General features: G+C 34.8%; 1 protein-coding gene across 3 annotated transcripts in view; it reads left to right on the top strand.

The window, feature by feature from the left end:
• Positions 1–19,849, top strand: part of POLH (DNA polymerase eta) — a 44,722-nt gene that overhangs the window by 16,390 nt on the left and 8,483 nt on the right. For 2 of the 3 annotated variants that reach the window (XM_074310809.1, XM_074310810.1), the window contains exons 5-8: positions 8,814–9,019; positions 10,265–10,368; positions 18,750–18,869; positions 19,591–19,714. In XM_074310809.1, coding sequence (XP_074166910.1) covers positions 8,814–9,019; positions 10,265–10,368; positions 18,750–18,869; positions 19,591–19,714 — 554 coding nt within the window. The remainder of the gene's footprint in view (positions 1–8,813; positions 9,020–10,264; positions 10,369–18,749; positions 18,870–19,590; positions 19,715–19,849) is intronic. The other variant, XM_074310808.1, reaches the window with a different exon arrangement.

Below are 19,849 nucleotides of genomic sequence, written 5' to 3'. Positions count from 1 at the left end.
TAGATTTGCCTGGGGAGACTACTGTTGTAAATAGGGAACAGAATCTGAGTTTCTCTTTTTCCTTTTTATTTATTTATTTATTTATTTATTTATTTATTTATTTATTTATAATAATAGCTTTTTATGTTTCAAAATATATGTGTTCCAAATTTTTCATCATCTCTTTTCCTTTTTCCCTCCCTCCTCTAGACAGGAGTAATCCAATATAAGTTAAATATGTGCAATTCTTCTGAACATATTTCCATATTTATCATTCTGTGTAAGAAAAATCAGATCAAAAAGGGAAAAAATGAGAAAGGAAAAAAACAAGAAAACAAACAACAACAAAGGTGAAAATACTATATTGTGATCCACTTTCAGAGTCTATAGTTCTCTTTCATGATATGGATGGCTTTTTCCATCACAAGCCTTGAAAGTTCCTTGAACCACCTCGTTTATTTTTCCTTTTTAAACTTAGTTTAGTGTGATGTAATTTTAATGCTTTGTCAAGTTCTTTATTTCTGGTACAAAACTCATACCTTCATGAAAATAAAATAATGAGGAATCTTTGTGAAAGTGCTTTGATAAATTAAAAGCACTAAATAAGGTAAGTAACAATTGTAAGTCAAAAAAAAACCAACACATTAGACAAAGGGAGGCAGGTAATATAGTCAGTGGGTAGAACATAGGACTTAAATCAGAAAAGACTGGTTCAAAATGTACCTCCAACATTTAAAAATTACAAACAAATTACTTAGTTGCTCTCAGCCTCAGTTTCCCCCATAATGATATAACATGTAAAAATATCTTTAGTATTTGTCTCATAGAGTTCTTGTGAGGATTAAAGAAGATAATAGCACAAATCTCTTTATATATTGTTGAACTCTGGAACTGTAGGACAAAGTAAATATAAAAAAAAGCTTTATTTTGTTTTTGATTGCAAGGACTTGTGATATTTCCAGAATCTATCTCAGAAAGTTCAAAGAGTAGTATGTTGTATTGTTCTTAAATGTTTCTATATTAGGACTCTTATTAATTCCCCCAAAGCCTAGAATTCTGTGTCCTAAAGCCTTTCATCCTAGTTAACAAGTGTTAACATTGTTATGACTAGCTTTCTCTTTATCAGTAACAGGCATCATTTTTATACTCTTAGAATACTTTTGTAACATTATTTCTGTTAAAATTAGCCATTTCATTAGAAAATGAATATTGGATACTTGTTGGCTCTAAATTTAGGAAACTGTCTAGACACAAATCTGTAGGGAGTTACTCCCTTGGAGGAGCTATTCTGTAATTCTGTAATTATTGTCAGAAACTGTGCTATTGGTCTAAAGCTAACCTGAGAGCCAGGGAACCTCACTCTGATTTCAGAGCAATCAATTAAATAAACATTGAGTGCTTACTATTTCATAGGCACTAGGAATTTAAAGATAAAGAACATACAACTTGTTAATGGAAGGAAAGACATGTACACAAATAACTATGTTACAAAGGACAAAATGTGGAAAGTACAAAAAATTTTTCCAGTCAAATTACTCTGAGGGAGAGATCAACTTCAACTGCCAGGGTAAAGGTGGAGCTATTAGGAAGATAGAGAACCTCAGGAAATGCTTCATGAAGGACATAACATCTGACATGGTCTTACAAGGAAGGGAAAGGCTTCAACAGATAGTGAAGTCGACTTGGGGAAAAGAGGATTAATTCTAGGCATTAAAGTATGTCATAAGCAAGAGCATGGTGACAGAAGAAGGCTGAAAAATAACAGGAGCTAGAAAGTTATAGTATGACAGAAACATGCTATGTAACACATATGAGCTAAGGCAAGTGTTAATTGAAGTCATGGGACTACATACAATCACCAAAAGAGAAAGAGCAGATTGAGAGAGAAAGAGGAGAAGGAGGGTCAAGGACAAAGCTTGAAGGATACTCATATTTTAAGAAGTTGAGCCAAAGGAGAACGTTCTATTCATGCTTTACTGTTTTTAAGTTTTTGGGTTTTGTTTTTTTTTTAATGTTGATGAGAGGTTAATTCTTATATATATGAACCTATTGTTTTATGGCATTTGCAATATAGAAAAGGAGTTGGATTTTTGTTCAATTGTGTCTAACTCTTCATGACCCTTTTGGTTTTCTCTGCAAAGAGGCTGGAGTGACTTGCCATATTCTTTCTCAATGACTTGTCAAGGGTCACACAGATAGTACATATTTGAACTCAGATTTGAACTTAGGAACATTGAATCTTTCCTGACTCCTGGGTCCATGCATTGTACTACCTTGCTGCCCATAAAATTACACAGGACTCATTACTGAGGAACAATAACTAACCTCAGTGGTTGAAGCTTTTACTGAAATTCCACTGAAAAAGAGGCAAATCTAATGTTCAAACTTTTATTCAGTTTTTCTGTGCTAACTGTAGGAATTCTGTTCAACTATATTATCTATGAAACATAACCTTGGATTTTCAGAGGGTGATTTTTTTTTTTTTTAAATTTACTTTCAAGGTTTTTTTTAAGTGAGTTATTTAGTAGTAAAATGAAAGGAATATTGTACTTAGTTTCACAAAAGATTTAATTTTTCTCTCTTCCTCTCCCCCTTGTCACAGCTACACAACATGTAATCCAATATGTTAAACATGTGCATTTCTTCCTTTAAAAATTTCCACATTTATCATGCTGTATAAGAAAAATCAGATCAAAAAGGGAAACAAAAAAAGGGAACAAAAAGCAAGCAAACAACAAAAAAGGTGAAAATACTAAGTTATGATAGACATTCGATCTCCATAGTCCTCTCTCTGGATGCAGATGGCTCTCTCCATCACAAGTTTATGGAATTGGCCTAAGTCACTTCATTGTTGAAAAGAGTGACATCCATTCAACTTGATCATCACATAATCTTGTGAGTGATGATTTCTTGGTTCTACTCATTTCACTCAGCACAAATTTATGCAAGTCTGTACAGGCCTTTCTTAAATCATCCTGCTGATCATTTCTTATATAATGCCAATTAAGTCTTAAGGAAAATTTCAGCACATTTTAAGGAAAAAGTAGTCTATCCTTCATTCAAGTAAGTCTTTTAAGAAATTCTAGACCACCTTATATAGTAGATGTTGCCCCTATAAACATATAAGATATAAAAATCTTATGGATGACTGAAATATATGTGGCTCATGGCAGCTAAGGAGGTTGATGAACTGGGAGGCCCCAGGGTATTTGAAAGGATCTCACTATTAAATTGAAGTATCAAAAATGTCAGAGCAAGGATTGGATTGGAGAGTTAGAAACTTTGTGTCAAGTACTAAATTCCTTAAGACAAGGAAATAATAGTCTGGAAGGCAGTAGATTATAGTATCAGGTGAACTGAAATAGACAGATGTGGTGAATCCTGAATGACTAGAGAGTGCTGAATGATGGTAGTGGTGCAGTGGCGAGCCCAGGATATGCCAAGTCCTCAGGTTGGTTCAGTGTGTTAGGTCATATTGGAAAAGGTACAGTTTGCCCTGGGAAAACTGGCTCAGAGGTTAAACATCCAGAGAAATCTAAGTTTCTGTGAGAAGTAAAAAGAATGCAAAAGGAGATCATATTGAAGATTATTTTGTTAACTTCAGAGTTGAGATTTGAGGAGACACAAATGGAAAGAGGAAAGAAAAATAGGAATATATCCCTTTTAATATTTAAAGTTAATAACATTATTTATAAAAGGAGCAAGGTTCATGGAATCTCAGCATTGGAATGTATCTCAGGAACTATCTAGTGTAATCCATATCCAATAAGAAACCTCACTGCAATCTTCTTGACTAGTTGTCATATAGCTTCTGCTGGAAGATATTCAATGAAGGTACCTGTCATTTCCTGAGGCAAACCATTCATTTCCAGATAAGCCTAATTAACCATTAGGAAGTTTTTCCTCGTAGAAATGGTAAAATTGCTTCTGTGCATCTTCTACACGTTGCTTCTGACACTATTCTCTAGAGCCAAACAATCCCTTTTTCACATGACAGCTCTTTACATATTTGAAGACAATTACGTTTTCCATTGAGGCCAAATAAATGCTCTAGTTCTTTTCACAAATATTCCTATGACGTGGACTCCAGGCTTCCTTCCATCAGCTGGGTCCCTTCTTTTGAACATTTTCTGGTTATTGATATCCTCCTAAAATTGTGACATGTTGCACTCCAGTTGCAGCCTAGACAAAAGGTAGAGTGGTAGCAGCAAAAACAAGCAATCTGAGGTATAAAAGAGCCAAGAATCAAAGGTGACAGGACAATGAAGAGTTGAATTGTTCAACAATAGGGTCAAAACTGAAGAGAGAAAAGGGAGGTTGGAGCAGATATAATGGTTTCAGGCATGGGGTAATACAGGTCTGACTCAGGCTTATGTTTGGAATGAAATGAGAAATTCCAAATTAACCTAACAGTTTACAAAATTAAATATACTTAGTCACAGTGTCTAGATAATGAAGTAGTTGCTAATATAGGAGTTAGACTTCTGCCTGCTTTCCAGATGTCATTTCTGTACTGCCTTTCTTTAAACTACCAACATCCAAATGATTTTAGTTATTTTTTTATCCTATTCATTCTAACTAGTATTTCCTAATATCCTATAATTCAACCCTCTAAATATTTAATCAAGTTTTGCTTCTTTAAAACTCTTAATTTAGGATCGAGAAACAGGAAAGTACATTCACCAGTCTCCAGTCTGTCTTATTTGACTTTTAAAACACTTACCTGAAACCAGGGTTGTGACCTATATCTCTAAAGTTATACAAAATGTGTTACCAGCCAATATGGTGGAGAGTAGACATGATTTTCTATGACTTCCTCTAACCTTCTCTCAAACCAACACCAAATTAAGCCTCTAAACTGATTTGAAGTCAAAGTATCCACAAATATTTGGAGTACACATTTCTAGAAGAAGATCCTTTGGAAGAACTTCAGAGCAGGTCTGTTTCAATCAGGCAGGGGAACAATTTGCTGAACCCAGACCACAACATAGTGAGACTGGGGCAAGAAGCTGGAACAGAGATTCAGAGCGTTGTAGCTTTCCTGCACTTGGGAATCTTCTATGTGCCTCTTAGCCCACTCTATCCTGGTTGCAAACAGGAGGTTTGGCAAATTTGCCTTTTGTAAAAGGCAAAAATACAAAAATCAACCATATATTAGGACATAAAAACCTCAAAATCAAAAGCAGAAAGGCAGAAATAATAAATGCATTTTTTTCAGGTCATGATGCAATAAAAATTCAATGCAATATAAGGCCAGGAGAAAATAGACCTTAATTGGAAACTCAATAATCTCATTCTAAAAAATGAATGGGTGAAACAGCAAATCATAGACACAATAATTTCATCCAAGAGAATGAAAATAATGAGTCAAGATAACCAAAATTTGTGGAATGCAGCCAAAGTGGTAATAAGGGGGAATTTTTATATCTCTAGATGCTTACTTGCATAAAATAAAGAGAAAATCAATGAATTGAGCTTGCAAGTAAACTAGAAAAAAAAAACAAAACCTCCCCAACCAAATATCAAACTTTAAATTCTAAAAATAAAAAGAGAGATGAATAAAATTGAAATTAAAAAAAAAACTATTGAATTAATAAAACTTGAGTTGGTTTTATGAAAAAACTAACAAAATAGATAAACCTTTAGTTAATTTGATTAGAAAAAGGAAAGAGGAAAATCAAATTGTTAGTCTCAAAAATGAAAAGGGAGAACTTGACACCAAATGAAGAGGAAATTATAGCATTAGGAGTTACTTTGCCCAACTTTATGCCAATAAATTTCACCTAAGTGAAATGGAGGAATATCTACAAAAATATAGATTACCCAGATTAACACAAGAGGAAATAAATTACTTAAATAGTCCCATTTAAAAAAAAAAAAAAAAAAAAAAAAAGCAAGCTATTAATCAAATCCCTAAGAAAAAATCCCCAGGACCAGATGTATTTACATGTGAATTCTACCAAGTATTTAAAGAACAATTAACTCCAATACTATATAAACTATTTGGAAAAATGGGAACGAAGGATTCCTTCCAAATTCCTTTTATGACACAAATATATATGGTTCTGTTACCTAAATCAGTTAGGATGGAAATGGAGAAAGAAAATTAAAGACCAATCTCCTTAATGAATATTGATATAAAAGTCTTAAAATATTAGCAAAGAGATTACAGAAAGTCATCCCTAGGATAATACACCATGACCAAGTAGGATTTATACCAGGAATGCAGGGCTGCATCAATATTAGAAGAAATTATTAGCATAGTTGACTATATTGATAACTAAACAAAAAACATGATTTATCTCAATAGATGCAGAAAAAACATTTGATAAAATCCAACATCCATTCCTACTAAAAACACTATAGAGAGTATGGGAATAAATGGACTTTTCCTTAAAGTAGTAGCATCTATTTAAAACCATCAGCAAGTAGCATATGTAATGGGAATAAACTGGAACTATTCACGATAAGATCAGAGGTGAAACAAGATTGCCCTCTAATCACCATTACTATTCAATATTTTATTAGAAATGCTATTTTTGGCAACAAAAGAAGAAAAAAAAATTAAAGAAATTAGAGTAGGTAATGAGGAAACAGATTATCACTTTTTGCAGATGATGGTATACTTTAGAGAACCCCAGAAAATCAACAAAAAGCTATTAGAAATAATCCACAACTTTAGCAAAGTTGCAGGATACAAAATAAAATCCACATAAATCTTTAGCATTCTTACTAACAAAACCAAGAGATACAAGAGAAATTCCATTTGAAATAACTGTCAATAGTATAAAATATTTGGGAGTCTTATCTGCCAAAGGAAAGTCAGGAACTATATAAGTAAAACTACAAAACACTTTCCACACAAAGTCAGATGTAAACAATTAGAAAAATTTCAAATTAGAAGAACATAGGATAGTTTACCTCTCAGATCGGTGGAGGAGGAAGGAATTAGTTATTGATCACAAAATAATTTTGATTGTTAAGTTAAAAAGTTTTTGTACAAACAAAACTAATGCAGACAAGATTAGAAGGGAAGCACTAAAGTTGGGAAAGCATTTTTACATTCAAGGGTTCTGATAAAGGCCTCATTTTAAAAATATATAGACAACTGACTCAAATTTATAAGAAATCAAGCCATTTTCCAATTTATAAATGGTCAAAGGATATGAGCAGACAATTTTCAGATGAAGAAATTGAAACTATTTCTAGTCATATGAGAAGGTGCTCCAAATCACTATTGATCAGAGAAATGCAAATTAAGACAACTCTGAGATAACATTATACACCTGTCAGATTGGCTAAGATGGCAGGAAAAGAAAATGACAAATGTTGGAGGGGATGTGGGAAAACTGGGGCACTAATGAATCCAAGCATTCTGGAGAGCAATTTGGAACTGTGCTCAAAAAGTTATCAAACTGTGCATATCCTTTGACCCAGCAGTGTTTTTATTGGGTTTATATCCCCAAAAAATGTTGAAGGAGGGAAAGGGGCCTATATGTGCAAGAATATATATGGCAGCCCTCTTTGTAGTGCCCAGAAACTGGAAACTTGAGTGTATGCCCATCAATTGGAGAATGGCTGAATAAATTATGGTATATGAATGTTATGGAATATTATTGTTCTGTAAGAAACAACCAACAGGATGATTTCAGAGATGCCTGCAAAGACTTACATGAACTGATGCTGAGTGAAATGAGCAGAACCAGGAGATCATTATACATGGCAACAACAATACTATACAACGATCAATTGTGGTGGACTTGGCTCTTTTCAACAATGAGTTCCAGTTGTTCAGTGATGAAGAGAGGCATCTACACCCAGAGAGCACTGTGGGAATGGAGTGTAAACTACAACATAACATTCTCACTCTTTCTGTTGTTGTTTGCTTGCATTTTGTTTTCCTTCTAAGATTTTTTTATCTTTCTAGATCTGATTTTTCTTGTGCAGCAAGATAGCTGTATGAATATATATATATGTTGAATTTAACATATATTTTAACATAGTTAACATGTATTGGACTACCTTGCCATCTAGGGAAGGAGGTGAAGGGATGGAGGGAAAATTTTGGAACAGAAAGTTTTGCAAGGGTCTATGTTGAAAAATTATCCATGCATATGTTTTGTAAATAAAAAGCTTTAATAAAGAAAAGAAAAAAAACTTAAAAAAAAAAACCCCAAAATATGTTTACCAGCATAAATTCAGTCTATGATTTGACTGGATTTTGAATGTTTTCTTATTGGATCCACCAAACCAGGGATCGGATCAGATGTGAAAATGGGGGTTAGGAAGGCAGGTGAGAAATTACTTTGGAGTTCTATTTAGAACAGATATACTTTATGCTTCCTGTTATTCATGACAATCTGCAGGTTGACTCAGAAGAACACATATTTAACCATGGGGATTCATGGTTACATTGAGAATCCTTCTGTTTGGAAAAAAGCAATAGGAATTCATTGCCTTGAATACCATAGATGGAGCTTTTCTTCACCTGATTCTTCAATCTTAAATTCAGAAGCTTTTTAAGCTAAGTTAAAACCACACTTGGTCTGGCTTATCTACACAAAAGATTATTCATGTACAATATTTTTTTAAATGTCAGGGCCATTTAAGGTCACACAAAGCCTGAGGTTCCTGGAATAGAAGCAAAGTGCAAATCTGTCAATATCTCATGTTGTGTATCTTAGTAGGAGTCTAGGTATCTTTTATTCTAGCAAACTGGCTTATGTCCATAGAATCTGTGCACTAATGATTTCCTCTTAGGACAATTAAGAGCAGCACTGATTTGAGGTTGAGCATATTTTATTTATTTTGACACCCTTTTACTCCTTTCTCAGATGAAATTCGAAAACAAGGAGTAATCCAGTGGCTTGAATCTCTTCCCTTTGATGACTCTGGCTCTCCAGACCTGCAACTCACTGTGGGAGCAGTAATTGTGGAGGAAATGAGAGCAGCTATAGAGAGGCAAACTGGTTTTCAGTGCTCAGCTGGGATTTCACACAACAAGGTGATGGATAGGGGCAAATTTCAAAGAGAAATACAGGTACCTTTGTGAAATTTTGTGCAACAGGGGCAGCTAGGTAGCACAGTGGATAGAGCATTAGCTCTGAAGTCAGGAGGACCTGAGTTCAAATGTGATCTCAGATATTTAACACTTCCTATCTCTGTGACCCTGGGCAAGTCTTAACCCCAATTACCTCAAGAGGAAAAAAATTTGTGAAACAAGAGCAAGAGTGGTAGGACTATTTAGATAATTATGAACATGTAACAATACATTGGTCCAAATATAGGAAGCACTCTCCCCCTAAATCTTAACTCATATGAAACTTAAATATAGCTAATGTTTTTTAATCTATACCTATTTCCCTTCTTTTAAAGAGACCTCAATTTTTGCAATGTAGTTTATATTCAAAAGTTGCCTATATTTGGATCATTATAATTGTTTGAAAAGAAGATTCCCTCTTTGCTTCCTTTTGAAATCTAAATGTGAGTCTCAGTATATCCCCAGTGTGCTAAAAATCAGAACTAAGTAAACATATTTTTGGGAGAAAAAGGAAGATTATTGCTTGATCTGTAAAAGTTTTATATGTTACTTTACTCATGATGATAGTCTCATCATGTAGATTCTGAGTTTCACTTTCCCTCCCTATTTTCTAATGCAACCAATAAGAGATATATGTACAATAAAATCTTAAGTATGCAGACCAAATTGAAGGATGCTAATCTGACTTAAGAGTTTAAATTGTAAGTGTTTTTTATATTACATTTATGTACATGAAGTAATTCAAACAAGGCAAAGTATTGCCTTATGTAAATATTTAGGATATTTGCTTAAGTTGATGTAAATAATTGTTTTTAATTAGTAATCTGTAGTTGGAAACATGTAACACAAGTGCTTAAGTATCTTTGAAAATTTAAATAGTCCCTTTGAAATCTTATTTGTACCATTAATTTGTTATACTTTAAGAAGGGTTGATAAGTAGCATGTAGATCCCAGTCAGATAGATACTTGATACCAGATTGACAGAATTATGGGGGAGGATTTGGAGAAAGCTGAAGGTGGAAGAAATGTGGGAAGAATAGTGAGAGTGATGAGAACTCTGTAATTTTTTCCACTGAGGATATAAGAAACAAAAGTTTAGAGATCTTGAGTTTCAGGTTTTGTTTTTGTTTGTAATCTGCAAATCATTAAGCTATGGCACATAGCTAGAATGTTTCTACATTCACTAGTCCTTTGTGTGGGTGAGATTGACAGTAATGGAATTTTTCTGCTATTTCCATGCTTCAGATCCTGGCAAAACTGGCCTGTGGACTAAACAAACCCAACCGCCAAACTCTGGTATCACATGGGTCTGTCCCACAACTCTTCAGTCGTCTGCCTATTAGTAAAATGTAAGTATTTAGGGAACAATTTTCTCTGTATTCAAACTTGAGTGAAAGTGGGCTAGAGTTCTACTCTGCCTGTTGATAGGGAGGAGATAAGGGGAGGAGGAAGAGGGCAAATCTATATAACCTATGGAAAATAAGTTACAAGAAGATGAGGGAGGTGGAAGAAAAGGAAGATTGAAGGAAAGTTTCAAAAGCAAACAAATTTAGCTGAATATTCATTCTATTCTAGATTATCTAAGATAATATGTAGACAAAGAATACCACAGATAATTGAAATCATCAGTTAATGTAACTTCTTTCCTTCCCATGATACTTTTTACCAAAATGTTACTAGGTTACAAAATAAGAATTTTACTTCCTTCCTTGTGTATTGTTTTTGGAATTACCTTTTTTCCCAATTAACAAGCATGTTCTTTTCCTCCCATTCCCATCCCCTGGAAATCAAAAAAGAACAACAAAATTCTTTTTAACTCATGCAGAGTCACAAGCAAAACAAGTTCCCAAATTATTTCCAAAAATGTGTCATTCTGCATACTTAGTATATCTACCCCTCTGTCAGTGAGTATATTGCATTCATTATCTTTATGGCCCTCTGAAGCTATGGTTGATCATTGGGTTAATTAACATTAATAAATCTTTAAAAAAATTTTTTTTATTTATAATTTTTTTCACAGTATATATGCATGAGTAATTTTTTTTATAATATTATCCCTTGTATTCATTTTTCCAAATTATCCCCTCCTTCCCTCTACTCCCTCCCCTTGATGACAGGCAATCCCATATATTTTACATGTGTTACAATATAACCTAGATACAATATATGTGTGTAAATACCATTTTCTTGTTGCACATTAAGTATTAGATTCCGAAGGTATAAGTAACCTGGGTAGATAGACAGTAGTGCTAACAATTTACATTCACTTCCCAGTGTTCCTTCTCTGGGTATAGTTATTTCTGTCCATCATTGATCAACTGGAAGTGAGTTGGATCTTCTTTATGTTGAAGATATCCACTTCCATCAGAATACATCTTCATACAACATTGAAGTGTACAGCGATCTTCTGGTTCTATTCATTTCACTCAGCATCAGTTGATGTAAGTCTCTCCAGGCCTCTCTGTATTCCTCCTGCTGGTCATTTCTTACAGAGCAATAATATTCCATAACCTTCATATACCACAATTTACCCAACCATTCTCCAACTGATGGACATCCATTCATCTTCCAGTTTCTAGCTACAACAAAAAGAGCTGCCACAAACATTTTGGCACATATAGGTCCCTTTCCGCTCTTTAGTATTTCTTTGGGATATAAGCCCAGTAGTAGCACAGCTGGGTCAAAGGGCATGCACAGTTTGATAACGTTTTGGGCATAGTTCCAAATTGCTCTCCAGAATGGCTGGATTCTTTCACAACTCCACCAGCAATGTATTAGTGTCCCAGTTTTCCCACATCCCCTCCAACATTCATCATTATTTGTTCCTGTCATCTTAGCCAATCTGACAGGTGTGTAGTGGTATCTCAGAGTTGTCTTAATTTGCATTTCTCTGATCAGTAGTGATTTGGAACACTCTTTCATGTGAGTGGATATAGTTTCAATTTCTTCATCTGAGAATTGTCTGTTCATATCCTTTGACCATTTATCAATTGGAGAATGGTTTGATTTCTTATAAATTAGGATCAATTCTCTATATATTTTGGAAATGAGACCTTTGTCAGAACCTTTGCTTTTAAAAATATTTTCCCAATTTGTTACTTCCCTTCTAATCTTGTTTGCATTAGTATTGTTTGTACAGAAACTTTTTAGTTTGATGTAATCAAAATCTTCTATTTTGTGATCAATAATGATCTCTAGTTCTCTTCTGGTCATAAATTCCTTCCTCCTCCACAGGTCTGAGAGGTAGACTATCCTCTGTTCCTCTAATCTATTTATTATCTCATTCTTTATGCCTAAATCATGGACCCATTTTGATCTTATCTTGGTATATGGTGTTAAGTGTGGATCCATATCTAATTTCTGCCATATTAATTTCCAGTTTTCCCAACAGTTTTTTCCAAATAATGAGTTTTTATCCCTAATGTTGGTATCTTTGGGTTTGTCAAAGATTAGATTGCTATAGATGTACCCTTTTTTGTCCTTTGTATCTAATCTGTTCCACTGATCTACCGGTCTATTTCTTAGCCAATACCAAATGGTTTTGGTGACTGCTGCTATATAATATAGCTTTAGATCAGGTACACTTAGACCACCTTCCTCTGAATTTTTTTCATTAGTTCCCTTGCAATTCTCGACCTTTTATTCTTCCATATGAATTTTGTTGTTATTTTTTCTGGGTCATTGAAATAGTTTCTTGGGAGTCTGATTGGTATAGCACTAAATAAATAGATTAGTTTGGGGAGTATTGTCATCTTTATTATATTCGCTCGTCCTATCCAAGAGCACTGAATGTCTTTCCAATTATTTAAATCTGACTTTATTTTTGTGGCAAGTGTTTTGTAATTTTTCTCATATAATTCCTGACTTTTCTTTGGTAGATGGATTCCCAAATACTTTATACTCTCAACATTTGTTTGGAATGGAATTTCTCTTTGTATCTCTTGCTGTTGCATTTTGTTGGTGATATATAAAAATGCTGAGGATTTATTTTGTATCCTGCCACTTTGCTGAAATTTTGAATTATTTCTAGTAGCTTTTTAGCAGAGTCTTTGGGGTTCTCTAAGTATACCATCAAGTCATCTGCAAAAAGTGATAGTTTGATTTCCTCATTTCCTACTCTAATTCCTTGAATCTCTTTCTCGGCTCTTATTGCCGAGGCTAGCGTTTCTAGTACTATATTGAATAGTAATGGTGATAGTGGGCAACCTTGTTTCACTCCTGATCTTACTGGGAAAGGTTGCAGTTTATTTCTATTGCATATTATGCTTACTGACGGTCTTAAATATATGCTCCTGATTATTCTAAGGAATAGTCCATTTATTCCTATATTCTCAAGATTTTTTAGTAGGAATGGATGTTGGATTTTGTCAAATGCTTTTTCTGCATCTATTGAGATGATCATATGGTTTTTATTAATTTGATTATTAATATGGTCAATTATACTAATAGTTTTCCTAATATTAAATCAGCCCTGCATTCCTGGTATAAAACCTACTTGATCATAGTGTATTATCCTGGGGATGATTTTCTGAAGTCTTTTTGCTAATATCTTATTTAAGATTTTAGCATCAATATTCATTAAGGAAATTGGTCTATAATTTTCTTTCTCAGTTTTCAATCGACCTGGTTTAGGTATCAGTACCATGTCTGTGTCATAAAAGGAGTTTGGTAGGACTCCTTCATCCCCTATTTTTTCAAATAGTTTATATAGCATTGGGGCTAATTGTTCTTTAAATGTTTGGTAGAATTCACATGTAAATCCATCTGGTCCTGGGGATTTTTTCCTGGGGAGTTGATTAATAGCTTGTTCTATTTCTTTTTCTGAAATGGGACTATTTAAGCAATTTGTCTCCTCCTCTGTTAATCTAGAAAGCCTATATTTTTGGAGAAAGTCATCCATTTCACTTAAGTTTATCAAATTTATTGGCAAAGTTGGGCAAAGTAACTCATTATTTCTCTAATTTCCTCTTCATTGGTGGAAAGATCCCCCTTTTCATTTGTAAGACTAACAATTTGATTTTCCTCTTTCCTTTTTCTGATCAGATTTACCAAAGGTTTATCTATTTTATTGGCTTTTTCATAAAACCAACTCTTGGTTTTATTTATTAATTCAATAGTTTTTTTTTTACTTTCAACATTATTGATTTCTCCTTTTAATTTTTGTATTTCAAGTTTAATTTTTGGTTGGGGGTTTTTAATTTGGTCTTTTTCTAGCTTTTTAAGTTGCAGGCCCAATTCATTAATCTTCTCTTTCTCTATTTTGTTCAAATAAGCTTCTAAAGATATAAAATTTCCCCTTATTACCACTTTAGCTGCATCCCACAGATTTTGGTATGATGTCTCATCATTGTCATTATCTTGGGTGAAATTATTGTTTCTATAATTTGCTGTTTCACCCAGTCATTCTTTAAGATGAGATTATTCAGTTTCCAATTACTTTTTGGTCTATTTACCCCTAATTTCTTACTGAATGTAGCTTTTATTGCATTGTGATCTGAGAAGAAGGCATTTATTATTTCTACCTTCCTACATTTAATTTTGAGATCTTCATGTCCTAATATATGGTCAATTTTTGTATAGGATCCATGTACTGCTGAGAAGAAAGTATATTCCTTTCTATCGCCATTCAGTTTTCTCCAAAGGTCTATCATACCTAGTTTTTCTAATGTTCTATTTACTTTTTAAATTTCTTATTTGTTTTATGGTTTGATTTGTCTAAATCTGAGAGTGCAAGGTTGAGATCTCCCACTATTATAGTTTTACTGTCTAAACTTTTCCTTTAGAAAGTTAGATGGTATACCACTTGGTGCAGATATGTTTAGTATTGATATGGCTTCATTGTTTATGCTACCTTTTAGCAGGATATAGTTTCCTTCCTTGTCTCTTTTAATTAGATCAACTTCTGCTTTTGCTTGATCTGAGATAAGGATGGCTACCCCTGCTTTTTTGGCTTTAGCTGAAGCATAATAGATTCTGCTCCAACCTTTTACCTTTACTCTGTATGTATCTCCCTGCTTTAAGTGTGTTTCCTGTAAACAACATATTGTAGGGTTCTGATTTCTGATCCAGTCTGCTATCCGTCTCTGTTTGATGGGAGCGTTCATCCCATTCACATTTACAGTTAAAATTACTAATTCTGTATTTCCTGCCATCATATTATCCCCAGATAATGACCCCCCCTGAACCCCTTCCCCGATATTTAATTTATAGACCCCACTTGTGACGCACAGCCCTCCCTTTTTTTAGTATCCCTCCCCCCTCCTTCCAAGTCCCTTCCCTTATTCCCCTTTTCCTTTTCTCTTTTCCTCTCCCCCCTTTTAATGAGGTGAGAGAGAATTCTCTGAAAAACAAATATGTCAATTATTTACTCTTTGAGCCTCTTCTGATGAGAGTAAGATTCACACAATGTTTCTCCCCCTCTCTAAATTCCCTCAGATATAGTATATTTTCTATGCCTCTTCCTGGAATGTAGTTTCCCTCTTTTTATCACTCCTTCCCCTTTTTCTGATACTACCCCCTTCCCTTTACTACACCCCCCCCCTTTTTTTTTATATCAGTAAAATCAAATTATCCATGTGGACTTTCTATATATCCACAACAGAGATACAGTTCTCAAGGGTTCCGTGTACCTTTTTCTGTTTCTCTTCAGTCTTCTGGATATAGCTCAAATTTTTTGTTTGTCTGGTTTTTTTCTTAGAAACAAATGGAATTCCTCTATTTCATTGAATGACCATCTTCTTCCATGGAAAAAAATGCTAAACTTAGTTGGGTAGTTTTATTCTTGGTTGCAATCCTTGATCTTTTGCCTTTTGGAATATCAGGTTCCAGGCCCTTCGATCTTTTAATGTGGAGACAGCCAGATCTTGAGTGACCCTTATTGTGGCCCCTTGATATTTGAATTGATTTTTTTCTAGCTGCTTGCAAGATTTTCTCCTTTGTGTGATAATTCTGCAGCTTAGCCACAATATTCCGTGGAGTTTTTTTTTTAGCGTCTTTTTCAGAAGGTGTTCAATGAATTCTTTCCACGCCTATTTTCCCTTCTGTTTCTATTATCTCTGAACAGTTCTCTTTGATGATTTCCTGTAAAATAGAATCTAGGCTCTTTTTTTGGTCATAGTTTTTGGGAAGTCCAATGATCCTCAGATTATCTCTCCTAGATCTATTTTCCAGGTCTATAGATTTTCCCAGTAAGTATTTGACGTTATTCTCCAGCTTTTCATTTTTTTTGTTTTGTTTGACTGATTCTTGGGTTCTCAATGAATCATTCATTTGTATTTGTTCCGTCCTGATTTTTAAGGAGTTATTTTCTTCATTCATAGTTTTTAGTTCTTTTTGTATATGCCCAATTGAGTTTTTAAATGAATTATTTTGCTCTATTGAATTTTTTTCCATTTCCCTAATTTTTTTTTTAGAGAATTATTTTCTTTTTCCAATTCAGAAATCCTATTTTCTTGAGACTTTTTTATCTTTTCCAATTCAGAAATCCTACTTTCTTGGGAATTTTTTATCTTTTTCAATTCAGAAATCCTACTTTCCTGTGATTTTTTTAACCTTTTCTAATTCACAAATTTTGTTTCCCTGCATCTCCTGTGAATTCTTTATTTTTTCCAACTCAAATTTCAGAACATTGTTATTCTCTATCATAGCTTCTCTTTCCTTTCCCCATTTTTCTTCAAACTCTCTTAATTTTTTAATAGTCTCTTCTAGGACAGAATTATATGATGGGGGGGCAGGTATTGTTCCCCTTTAGGCAGTTATCTGCTGACTCTCTGCTATTAACTTTCTCGGGGTTGGATACCCGCTCTTTCTCTGTGAAGAAGGAATCAATGATTCTTTTTTGCTTTTTACTCATATTTAAAAAATCTTTTGGGGTCTGTCCTTGGGGTAGGAAATTATTTATTTCTTTACCAGCTTCCTCCCAGACCGGATGGATGCAGTGGCTCCTGCACCTGAGCTAAGCGAGAGCTCTGGGAGAGAGTTCCCCTCCCCCTCCCTGGAAGTGCCTCAGAGGTGATTAGCACGGCTGCGCTTTGACGGCGCTGTGTGTCCTAGCGACTTCCCTGAGGTTTAAGACCGAACAGTAAAGGCGACACAAAGCCCAGCCAATGAGTCCTATGGGGCGTGGATGTCAGCAGCTGACGTGAAAAGCCCCTGCGCTCAAACTGGAAGTGTCTGCCCAGAAACCGAGGTCCCTCTTTCAAAGGTTCCGCTTCTCTGGGACTTCCGGGGCTGAGTTCCACAGCCTCCAGCCAAGCCAGGCACTATGTTGCCTTGGGCTGTGTCCCCACTCTTCAAGCTCTTAACTACCCCAAGGTGAAGTCCTGGACTGCAGATGGAGGCTGCACCACCGTGCTGAGATCTGTTAGATCACTTCCAGATTGGGGTACTTCTAGTATCTGGCTTTATATTTTAAAGTGGCTTGATTTCTCTTCTGAACTGTTGTTTTATAAGCAGAGAAGAGCTATCAGCCTGTGTCAGATTCTTCTATCTCAGTGGCTTCTCTGATCCCAGAGTTCTCCCCAGCGCAATCAGCGCAATGTGCTAGCACCCAACCATCTGTACTGGCCTCTTTTTTTTTCCTCCCCTGGGAACCCACCTTTTCTGTTGAAACTCCAGATTCTCTTCAGCTGGTAAGTTGTGCTTCCTGTCCTTGTGGTTTCTATCAGTCCAGCATTATTTTTGAGGCTGATTTAACTAATTTGTATTGAGGGAAGAAGGGAGCTCACAAAATCGTGTGTATCTTCTCTGCCATCTTGGCTCCGCCCCAATCTTTAAAAATTATGTATTTTTACAATGTCATTATAGGATAGGTTGTTAAAAAGTTAACCCTAAAGATTTACATCATAAAACTTGAATAATAAGTATAAAATTTGAATAAAGACAAGACAATTGATGATCAATAAGTTATTGGTATAGGAATTCAGAGGAGGATAAAGGTCCTAACAACCTGAGATGGTCAGAAAAGGTGATAGAGAAGGTTGAATTTTAGCTAATTATAAGATTTGGATAGCAGGGGACTACTAGAGAAGATATTCTATAAGTGAAATGAAGGGCTTCAAACCACAGAAATAGGATAGCTCTGGATTCAAATTCTGGCTGAGACATTTACTAGCTATGTTATCCTGGGCTTAATTGTGTTTGGGTTTTGTTTTTTTTATTAAAGCTTTTTATTTTCAAAATATATGCATGGATAATTTTTCAACATTGAACCTTGCAAAACCTTGTGTTCCAAATTTCCCCCCCCTTCTCCCCTCCCCTAGATGGCAAGTAATCCAATAAATGTTAAACATGTTAAAATATATGTTATATTATATGCATACATATTTATACAGTTATCTTACTGCACAAGAAAAATCAGATCAAAAAGGGAAAAAAATAAAATAAAATGCAAGCAAACAACAACAAAAAAGAGTGAAAATGTTATGTTGTGATCCACTTCAGTTCCCACAGTCCTATTCTCTCCATCACAAGATCATTGGAACTAGCCTCAGTCATCTCATTGTTGAAAAGAGCCATGTCCATCTGAATTGATCTTAATTGTGTCATCCTTATCTATCTTAACTTCTCTGGGTTGCAATTTCCTTGTCTATAAGAAAGGAATTGGTCCCTTCTAACTCTAAATGTGCTATCCCAATGAAGCATTGACCCCATATTTGATCTCCTTTTGTCTGCTAACCAGTCTAAGCCTTAATCTGTATGATGTTTGTTTTCTATTTCCCTCTTTTGGCAGCCGTAATCTTGGAGGAAAGTTGGGGGCTTCTGTTATTGATACCTTGGGGGTGGAGTATATGGGTGAGCTAACCCAGTTTACTGAACTCCAGCTCCAGAGTCACTTTGGGGAAAAGAATGGGTAAGTAGTTTATTTTACATGTGGGTAATTTCTTTATAGCGATGCTAATTTCAGTACAGAAAATTTCTCTGGACAAAAGCTCCCAGGAAAGCTTTAGGCTTGTCTCTGGATCACTGTGGGTTGCTTTGATTTAAATATCTTCTGTATTCTTTCCTCTCATATCTTTGGGGAAGTTTTAATAAAAAAAGATCATTGAGTTCCAGCCCATGGCTATTCCTATTCTACTGCCTGCCTTATTTGTGCATAGTATTGAAATAACAATGATGAAACTCACATATATGGCACCTTAAGATCTGCAAAGCACTATCCTCACAGTAACACTGAAAGGCAGTTTAGGTAAAAAATCTGATTATAGTATTTTAAAATTTGCAAAATACTTTTCATATAAATCACAGCAACCTTGTGAGGTTAGTACTATAGATATATTACCTACTTTAAGGAATAAAGGAAACCTGAGAGTCAGAAAAGCTATGGAATGGAAGATTGCTCTTTTATTATAGGTATAGGTTCTGTTAGGATACATATACATTAAAATCTATGGGAAAGTACAAATACTGGCTTGGATTTAGAAGAGTTTGACTCCATGGTTGAGCACACTAAAGTTCTCTGGGAAGGACAAAACCTATTAGTAGACAATTTTTTAAAACTTTTTTTTGCCTTAGGGAAATGGGCCAAGGACTAGAGTTTACCTTCAGCTTTTATCCTCTTTTCTCTTCATTAGATCCTGGCTGTATGCCATGTGCAGAGGGATTGAACATGATCCAGTAAAACCCAGGCAATTACCCAAGACCATTGGTTGTAGTAAAAATTTCCCAGGGAAAATAGCGCTGGCTACCCAGGAACAGGTAGGCAGACATCCTCAGAGAGAAAATGCCATTTTTACAGATTTGTTGCTTACTCAGGAATCTAATTGTATTAAGCAACATTGTAGAATATGAAGGCAATCGCTATTCCTTTTAGACTTTAAAAATTGAGTTTAT

The sequence above is a fragment of the Sminthopsis crassicaudata genome, chromosome 4 (genome assembly GCF_048593235.1).
Source record: "Sminthopsis crassicaudata isolate SCR6 chromosome 4, ASM4859323v1, whole genome shotgun sequence".
Classification (NCBI taxonomy): domain Eukaryota; kingdom Metazoa; phylum Chordata; class Mammalia; order Dasyuromorphia; family Dasyuridae; genus Sminthopsis; species Sminthopsis crassicaudata.
Note: the sequence above shows the minus strand (reverse complement) of the source record. Positions and strands in the feature narration are given on the sequence as shown.